The following is a 10,206-nucleotide window of genomic DNA, read 5'->3' as shown; positions in this document are numbered from 1 at the left end:
CACGACTATCTGCAGGTTGCTGCAAGACCTTCCCACATAAGACCGGAGAGGAGGCCAGTATGGGCTGGATAGCATTGGTGACAGGCTTATGGGTCATTGTGCTGCTCTAGCACGCTAACCACCAGGCCATGTAGGCCCCCATCTCAACATGTCACCTCGCACCTACACGTAGAACCCTTTCTGATTGGTTTATGGAATGGCATCAACTGTCCTCAACATTCGGTTCTAAGGCAATCCCCGCAGTTTTCGGCGCTAACAAATATTTGGCTTCGTATGCGATCGCATAAACGACTTCCTCCAAAATACAGTCAACTAATCTTGTGTCATTGTCCTTTTCGTCTTCAGTATAATCAGGCTTAACATCATGCATGCAGTTAGCCGAGAACACCAAAACAATAGGAAAGAAAATTCTCTGTGCAGCTGTAAAACCAAAATAAATCAGGCAAATCTGGAAAGATCACGGTTCAACTAACGTCATGATGGACGCAGAATAGAACACAAAGAGGGCGGGATTTATCAACAGAAATACGAAAACATAAATCGAGATAAGATGGGCTTTATTCACTAAATCACTCGCTCAGTTTGCACACTTTGAGTAGTCATCTTCAGTCTACCCTCCATCATACTCGCACAAGTACACTTATTTAAATATTTGCTTCACCAGTTCGTAGTTATTCCCTACATTCCCAGCACGACACTTATAATAATTATGTTATAATTGCCATTATAATTGTCATTATAATAATACTCTGAGCCTAACATTCATATCCGCTTTGGTTTTACTTTCACCTTCTGTTTGCTGGTTGTTGTTGTATCAGACGGACCTCTCACCATACTCTGGGTATACACAGAGTTCCGCCACAAAGATGTCAGTAGTAAGAAATGACAGATATGAAGAGCCGCACTGCTGTACACTGTAGACGGGAATGTGTTCCAAGACAGCTCTACCACACCCAAAACTAATACTCTACAAGAAAATAAGAGAAAAGAAAACCTTGTATGTTCGACATTGCTTTTATTATGACTGATTGAATGATTGGTTTGGTTGGTGATTAAAGTCATGTGTCTAGAAGTTTTCCCTTATATGACAGTGGTCAAGTTTACAGGTGGAGGAGCGCCGGTGTATACCACCCACTGTAACCACCTCGCAAGCCACCTCAAACACCTCTTGACTTAAAGAAAAAAAACAATGCCGAAACAGCAAGAGCTGGATTTGAACACACGATCACATTGGTCCTATGTCTGATACCTGCAGTGAGTCAGTGTTTTGACCATCTGAGCCAGAAAGACATGACATTGGTCATATATCTGATAGCTGCAGTGCGTCAGTATTTTGACCATCTGAGCCAGACAGACATGACACTGGTCATATATCTGATAGCTGCAGTGAGTCAGTGTTTTGACCCTCTGAGCCAGACAGACATGACACTGGTCATATATCTGATAGCTGCAGTGAGTCAGTGTTTTGACCATCTGTGCCAGACAGACATGACATTGGTCATATATCTGATAGCTGCAGTGAGTCAGTGTTTTGACCATCTGAGCCAGACAGACATGACACTGGTCATATATCTGATAGCTGCAGTGAGTCAGTGTTTTGACCACCTGTGCCAGACAGACATGACACTTGTCATATATCTGATAGCTGCAGTGAGTCAGTGTTTTGACCATCTGTGCCAGACAGACATGACATTGGTCATATATCTGATAGCTGCAGTGAGTCAGTGTTCAACCATCTGAGCCAGAGAGACATGACACTGGTCATATATCTGATAGCTGCAGTGCGTCAGTGTTTTGACCATCTGTGCCAGACAGACATGACATTGGTCATATATCTGATAGCTGCAGTGAGTCAGTGTTTTGACCATCTGAGCCAGACAGACATGACATTGGTCATATATCTGATAGCTGCAGTGAGTCAGTGTTTTGACCATCTGAGCCAGACAGACATGACACTGGTCATATATCTGATAGCTGCAGTGAGTCAGAGTTTTGACCATCTGTGCCAGACAGACATGACATTTGTCATATATCTGATAGCTGCAGTGAGTCAGTGTTTCGACCATCTGAGCCAGACAGACATGACATTGGTCATATATCTGATAACTGCAGTGAGTCAGTGTTTTGACCATCTGTGCCAGACAGACATGACATTGGTCATATATCTGATAGCTGCAGTAAGTCAGTGTTTTGACCATCTGAGCCAGACAGACATGACATTGGTCATGTATCTGATAGCTACAGCGCGTCAGTGTTTTGACCATCTGAGCCAGACAGACATGACATTGGTCATGTATCTGATAGCTACAGTGAGTCAGTGTTTTGACCATCTGAGCCAGACAGACATGACATTGGTCATATGACTGATACCTGCAGTGAGTCAGTGTTTTGACCATCTGAGACAGAGAGACATGACATTGGTCAGGTTAACAAACGATGGAAACCAGGCAGCACACATGATAATATTAGTTCACACATCTTCTAATCAAAATTCACTTGTGGAGGAGGTAGCTTTGCCGAGTGTGACATTCTATATCACTTAATTATAGGAGACATGAATCAATTTTTCAAATGATCTAAAATCAGACTCTACAGCTGTCTGTGTGTATCTACTGGATAGCCAGTATGTCATATCTGTTTACTTTGGTTGAAACAGTCTATTTCAAGGTCTTTTCAGCAAATGCATTCCTATCCCTATTTGTATACGAATTCTGAAAGCAAAAGTCTACTAGCACTGTGTTAGGTGGCAAAAACAAGATGATCACTATATAACATTTCACTCCTGACCATTAAAAATATTCTACGAAAATAAATCAAACTGTTTTTGTGGACAATATTTGAAGGGTTTTCATCCCATATATACTTCACTTTAGTGTTTTCTTTGTACTTACACTGTAGATTAATCCTTAAAACTGAGTCTCAGCTGGAACTAACTTGAGGTTGGCCATACAACTAGCACTCTGACACCAGTAAGCATAGTAACACAATCTGTATCACCGGCATCTGGGTTATTGTTTTCATCCAGATGTGCTGGTAAACCTGAGGTCTGGATTTTGTAAACCTTCTTCCCCCAGTGCAAACTCCCACATTTCTACAATAAGTTTTTATTGGGTTTCTATAAAAAAAAAAACGTAACTCCTGCCCAGCTATCCAACAAGATTCACGATGTACATGTAAAGCCACTACTTCTGATGCAGACCAACATGGATTTGAAGACACAACCTTACTGGTGAAGCGCCAATATCTGTAGGAAACATCTAAGCCATCTAAGGCTACTAGGACACGGGTTCACTCACCATCTACTTACCTCATAAGCACAGACATGTCTGTGGACCATAGGAGATAGTGAAGGGTGTGGAAATACCAGACATAGAACTGGTAATGCAATGTCCGACTAAAACACAGACCTAAAAAGTTTGCTGTAAATAAGGGCAAAAGGATTTCTGAGTCCATTTCAAGGAAACAATACATAGTTTGTCTAGTTGCATACAATTATGAGTATTCTGCCAAACAAACAAGCCACTGGGGCACTGTGTGCTTGTCACATGTACATCACAGGTCTCCATTGTCTGATTTAGAGGGTGATGGATTTTAAAATGTCAGTTGGTTGACACTTTCTTGTGAGGTTTTAACCACAACTTCTAACAATTCTGAGATGCAATCAAAGCATGTGGAAGAATAAGGCCTTACAGGGATACAGAATCAAGTCTAATTGGCTGTTGTCAGAGAGAGGCAAGTTTATGCGGATTCTGTATCTCTTTAAAGCAGCAACAAGTGTAAATCACGCGAAGGGAGATAAGCACACACGCCAACATATGTTCAAGGGGGGATTACTCTGCAAGCCAAAGTGAAGGATACGGTCCACACTCAGTGTGCTCTTCACAGGTGACATCCTCACTACCAAGTGGAAGCCAGGAAATAGCCTAAAACAGTAACAAATGCAGCCCTTTGTGTTTCATGCAGCTCATCAATAACAAGGTAGAAGTAAACTTTAAACCTGTAATAGATAAAACTGAACACAAATAACACATACCAAGTTTCCTTTAGCTGATTTGATATGAGAAGAGCGTAAATGCTAAAATCAATTGTGGCCTTTTCTTGATACATCTCGTTATCACTGTCAATGTCAATAATTCTGAACTCGTAAAAGATTAATATGTGTAGCAATATGGAGAGGAGGTTGGCAACATTAGAAAGACCAAAGTTCTAAAGAAAAGTTAAAGTGGTGAGAGGCCTACCTTTTCCATTTGTACATCAGGAATAGAATGAGGGCAATGATGTGGCAACTAAGAAGCACCAGGTGAAAATAACGATTAAGGAAGATTTCTTCGGGTAAAAAACGCCAGTTAACAGTCCACTGGAAGAAAAACTGACGGCTGAACTCAAATGATTTCCGGACATATCCCAGAGGGTTGGTAAGGAGAAATGGCAGGCCTAAAATCAGCTGTGGACAAGTAAAATATGGCAAAATAAGGTTCAGTCCCTAGCTTAAAAGACACCATATGAATATGAAATCATTGAAAATATCTTCATCAACTGAATTGTGAATTTGCTTCGAGTTCAAGGCTGTTGCATCATAAAAAATCTCTGAATGTTAAGTTTTATCTGGACTAATGTTATCTCACCTCTGAATATACCAAAGCATATAAATTATTTATTTATTTATTTATTTGACTGGTGTTTTACACTTTACTCAAGAATATTTCACTCATTTATAACCACAATAATTTGTCATACAAGTGACACTAACAGTTGTTTATCACCAAACATGAAATTAGAATTAATTTAATAACACCGAAGAGATGAGTTCTGATACTGACAGTCTACACAAGTTACATGAGCACATGATTAGCACCAGTACCTGTGGTACAGCACATATTATCAGGTGTTTAATTGTTCCCAGCATGCCTTGTGTAACCAATAGCAACAGGAGCAGTCCAGGAGCAAATAACAACACATTCATCTTCACAGAGACCCCTAAACTGTAAAACAAAAGATATAAAAACAGCTTAAATGTCCGTTTTCTTTCTCATAAACTTTTCAGTTTTACACTACGAATATCACCCAGTGAATTTTTCCTTAATTTACACCTGAGTCTGATAGCATAAGGTTACAGCTCAGAGCTTATAATAACGTACTATTTATTTGATTTATTTACCTGACCACAGAGGCCCCGGGTTATCACGCTGCGCTGGGATGATAACCACTCGACCACAGAGGCCCCAGGGTTATTACGCTGCGCTGGCATGCTAACCACTCCACCACGGAGGCCCCGGGGTTATCACGCTGCGCTGGCATGCTAACCACTCGACCACAGAGGCCCCGGGGTTATTACGCTGCGCTGGGATGCTAACCACTCGACCACAGACGCCCCGGGTTATCATGCTGCGCTGGGATGATAACCACTCGACCACAGACGCCCCGGGTTATCATGCTGCGCTGGGATGCTAACCACTCGACCACAGACGCCCCGGGTTATCACGCTGCGCTGGGATGATAACCACTCGACCACAGGCCTCGGGGTTATTACGCTGCGCTAGCATGCTAACCACTCCACCACAGAGGCCCCAGGGTTATTACGCTGCACTGGCATGCTAACCACTCCACCACAGGCCCCAGGGTTATTACGCTGCGCTGGCATGCTAACAACTCGACCACAGAGGACCCAAGGTTATCGCACTGCGCTGGCATGCTAACCACTCCACCACAGGCCCCAGGGTTATTACGCTGCACTGGCATGCTAACCACTCCACCACAGGCCCCAGGGTTATTACGCTGCGCTGGCATGCTAACAACTCGATCACAGAGGACCCAAGGTTATCGCACTGCGCTGGCATGCTAACAACTCGACCACAGAGGCCCCGGGGTTATTACGCTGCGCTGGCATGCTAACAACTCGACCACAGAGGACCCAAGGTTATCGCACTGCACTGGCATGCTAACAACTCGACCACAGAGGCCCCGGGGTTATTACGCTGCACTGGCATGCTAACAACTCGACCACAGAGGACCCAAGGTTATCGCACTGCGCTGGCATGCTAACAACTCGACTACAGAGGCCCCGGGGTTATCATGCTGCGCTGGCATGCTAACCACTCGACCACAGACCTCGGGGTTATTTCGCTGGGTTGGCATGCTAACCACTCGGCCACAGAGGCCCCGGGGTTGTTACGCTGCGCTGGCATGCTAACCACTCGACCACAGAGGCCCCGGGGTTATTACACTGCGCTGGCATGCTAACAACTCGACCACAGAGGCCCCGGGGTTATCATGCTGCGCTGGCATGCTAACCACTCGACCACAGACCTCGGGGTTATTGTGCTGCGCTGGCATGCTAACCACTCGGCCACAGAGGCACCGGGGTTGTTACACTGCGCTGGCACGCTAACCACTCGACCACAGGCCCCGGGGTTACTACGCTGCGCTGGAATGCAAACCTCTCGACCACAGAGGCCCCGGGGCTATCATGCTGCGCTGGCATGCTAACCTCTCGACCACAGGGGCCCCAGCTCCATAAAAAATGCTTTATTCATGAAATTATTCACAGATATGTTTGATAACAGTATCAGAATGACATGTTGCGACATGCTGTGAAATGGACCCTACCTGTAAGCCAAACATCCCCAGGACCAGTGACCTCGGAGGAAAAGATCAACTGCCACATAAAGAAACACCATGGCAACAGGGTCATTGAACAGCCTGAGAATGTAGATGGAGTGGATTCTATATGAGGCACAGCACATGAAGAAATACACATATGGAGGAACCTGCTCAAAAAAAAAAAAACAATTTCTCAAAACAAGTCATAGGTGACACAAAGTGGGAAACAGGGTGAAAGCGGTAAGCTCAGGCTGCTCTGCAGTAAAAGTTTGTGAAGCACCTCTGATGCCCCCTGGTAGATAAATAATTGTCTAAGTTTCAGAATCACCACTGAAGCCTCTCCTACAGGCTGAACTGAGGTCAGTTTTGCCAGGTGCTTCAATTCACACTTACTTTGAATTCGCTTATTCTAAGTATGACTGCACTTAGATTTGAACCCATGACTCCCAGTTATATACACTTAACACTGGAACATTACACTTATACCACAGCTGTCAATCAGAGTTTAAGGTAAGGAAAAATATACAATTCTACATGGTACACATAAATGTATAGGTCTAGAATGTCATTCATACCTTATTTGCTTGTCTGTAAATGTCAAACACTACTGTAACAGTCAGCAGATAGAGAGCTGCAAAAATGTACTGAGCCATTTTGATCTTTATGCCATGGTCGGTGACATAGTACAGGAGCATGTAGATGTACACAAAACCAGCCGGATATCTGCACAACAATTAATAGAATTTACCATGTTTTTAAAGAAGGAAAAGCATTTTATTTCATTTCACAGGTTGGTGTTTAAGGCTGTACTGAAGATTTGTGAACAGATATTTCAATGATCAGGTTTAGGGTACTGCCACAAGAGCGTATCTCCAGCTACCTGACTCAAAGCAACAGCTGAATCAACTGGAGAGCCTCAAACCCAAACCTCATTCACTTTTTTCTTTATTTGATTGGTGTTTTATGCTGTACTCTAGAATATTTCACTTATACGACAGACCAGCATTAGGGTGAGAGGAAACCGGACAAAGCTCAGGAGAAACCGACGATTATTCTCAGGTTGCTGGAAGACCTTCCCATGTACGGCCTGAGATGAAATCAACACGAGCTGGACTTGAACTCACAGTGACCACATCAATGAGAGGCACCAGGGTCACTGCACCATGCTGGTGTGTTAACCACGGAGGCCCCCAAATCTCATTCATCAAAGGCTGATAGGCTGCAAGAAGAGTACATATATGAAGTTTTCAAGTGAATGTATACATTCCCCAACTATCACAGTTTGTATACCTTCATTCTTCTCATTTTTGGGACTGTCAGATATTAGTAGCTCTAATGGGAAAGAATTACATGTCCCTCCAGTTTTTTTGAAAAAAGTTTGAATTTGTCATTGAGCAGATTGACTAAACATGTGCAAAAAAAAAGAAAACTAAATATTTCTGTAACAATTATATGTAATATGGCTAAAATAAGCAGACCAAGTGTCCCAAAAATGGGAAAAATTACGGGAAGAGGGTTTTCAATCATTCATGTAGGAAAGCCTTTTACGCTCTCCAAGATTTCAAACAGTTGTCATCCAACAAACTAGCCTATGCAAGAAGCCCTTTTAGTAGTACATAACAGCCTGTAATAAAATGATCGTAACAAATACAATTAGGCCCTGAATAAAATGATACTTTTCACGCCAATATTTCCTTTATTCTGATTAGAAATTAATCACATATTAAAAAAAACCCTCTGAAGTGGCCATATGAGGTGGATGAATCAATCAGAATCAAGTAAAATGCATCAATGGAAAAACACAAAACTTCAGGTATATAACACAGTTCTTCTCTGTCTGAAATTCTTGCACGACATTTGCTTCATCCCTTTTGGAACGTTGTGATATGAATTTTTTAAACAATGGAAATAAAGGTACCTGGATTTTTCATTGTAATGGTTCAAACACTCATTTATTATTCTTTCCTTGAAAGTTGATGAAATTTAAGTGAAGCTAAACTGCACTTTTTTCAGATACTATGAAACAATGCTACTGTTCAGGATTTTAATACATCCAAACCAAAAACATTGTCCAATGTTATGGGTGAAGGAAATCGTAGGGACCAAGCTCACACAGTGACTCTAAATGCATCTCTCTCAAACTTCTTACTCCTAAATTTCATACTGGCTGTTTTGAATCAGAAAGCATATGCCCTTACCATTTGCCTTCTAACTGTAAATATAATATGTATTATGTAAATGTTTTAAAATGAAACAAACTTACACTAATGGTCCAGTATCCCCCTTCAGTTTCATATAGTCATATGTACCATTGACAACGCCTTCCACTTCTTGCATGTATGCAACCCAGTCTATCTCTGTATCTGAAATATATGACGAAATACAAATAAAGGAATAAAGGAATAACGGAAAGGCAACCAGGTCTAAATCTCTGCCAACTAAGCTACATGGCAAGATTTTCGGATTACTCAACTACTTGAGTTGTAAGATACAGCCTGTATTCCTAGCTGGACTGAGGAGGTACATTGAGTAATGTCTGCACATTGAATTCATCACAAGTAAACGTTCAGGGACGATGTGGACAGACTTGGTCGGTGGGCTCACAGTAATCATCATGATTCTCTTAAGAAGAAGAAGCATCTATAACACCAAGTTCTATTAGACACACACAATCTATATATATATATATATATATATATATATATATATATATATATATAGACAAGGCTTGAAACACAGATCACCAAAAATTTCGCAGACAATCAGAAATACATCTGTTTCTACTTATAAACTACACCTTTACTCTGAGTGTAGCCATTACATATCAGTATTACTGAGTCACAAAAAGGCCTCTCATTCTCGATAATACCATTTTAGATGGAATTATTGACAATCTACTTGTCATTTAATTTGGGACATTCTGCAGCCGTCATGTTCTTGGCCGAGCTTCAGAAATTTCCTCATTCCAGAGTAATGCCTCTTTAGGAAACTGAATATATTCTCTAAACCACTGAATATCAGTCTAAGCTGAACATTTACTCCAAAATGCTATTATTTTGAATCAAGGACATTTCTGTTATCCCTGGGAAAAGCTTCAACGAAAGTTGGTGTGGCTTTCAGGTAGAAATGAATACATTTCTGAGAGAAAGTGAAATTTGTCGGCAACGATCCATAGGGCCTGCGTGAAATATCCGACAGAATGACTTTTTAAAGGGAGATCACTCCGCGGCCATGTAATCAACCTCATCATTTTATACTGAGCTCAGGCGAGTTTTTTTGCCACGAATGCAACGGACTTCAGAGTTTGAAACTCATGCCAATTTGTTTGAGAAGTACTCCACGTAAAAATGACTGTCACTATTAGAGTATTCAAAAAGCAAAAATAACAGAAACGACTACGATCAATCAATCACTGCACGCTAGATAAAACAAGCACTATTTACTTACACTTAATTCTTTCGATGACAAAAACATTCACAACCAGCTCCGCCATCAGAATCAATACCATTACAGGTAAAGACAAATTCGGGTCAACCATCAGCCTCCATACAAAAGATGGAGAGAGCTGTCCACGCATCTTCTTCCAGGAGGCTGCCATTTTGGATC

The 10,206-nt window shown here is 41.9% G+C and overlaps 1 protein-coding gene across 1 annotated transcript; it reads right to left on the bottom strand.

Annotated features, from left to right (window-relative positions):
- Nucleotides 1-730: 730 nt before the first annotated feature.
- On the bottom strand, nt 731-10,198 carry LOC135475505 (dol-P-Man:Man(5)GlcNAc(2)-PP-Dol alpha-1,3-mannosyltransferase-like). Its single transcript, XM_064755434.1, has 9 exons — nt 10,048-10,198; nt 8,864-8,963; nt 7,176-7,323; nt 6,607-6,767; nt 4,862-4,982; nt 4,239-4,444; nt 3,859-3,923; nt 3,308-3,443; nt 731-967 (listed from the first exon to the last, which is right to left on the bottom strand). Exons 1-9 carry the CDS (start codon nt 10,196-10,198, stop codon nt 763-765), a joined length of 1,293 nt encoding a protein of 430 aa, XP_064611504.1. The 3' UTR covers nt 731-762.
- Between the last annotated feature and the right edge of the window lie 8 nt (nt 10,199-10,206).

This window comes from Liolophura sinensis, chromosome 9 (assembly GCF_032854445.1).
Source record: "Liolophura sinensis isolate JHLJ2023 chromosome 9, CUHK_Ljap_v2, whole genome shotgun sequence".
NCBI lineage: Eukaryota > Metazoa > Mollusca > Polyplacophora > Chitonida > Chitonidae > Liolophura > Liolophura sinensis.
The sequence above is the reverse complement of the archived record's forward strand: the minus strand, read 5'-3'. Positions and strand labels throughout refer to the sequence as shown.

What these genes read in the sequence shown, in the direction of transcription:
- LOC135475505 (XM_064755434.1), bottom strand. Translation starts at nt 10,198, where the DNA reads ATGGCAGCCTCCTGGAAGAAGATGCGTGGACAGCTCTCTCCATCTTTT. An exon ending in TAATATGTGCTGTACCACAG is followed by an intron (nt 4,445 to 4,861) that starts GTACTGGTGCTA and finishes ACTTGTCCACAG; the next exon opens with CTGATTTTAGGCCTGCCATT. An exon ending in CTGATGTACAAATGGAAAAG is followed by an intron (nt 3,924 to 4,238) that starts GTAGGCCTCTCA and finishes TTACTGTTTTAG; the next exon opens with GCTATTTCCTGGCTTCCACT.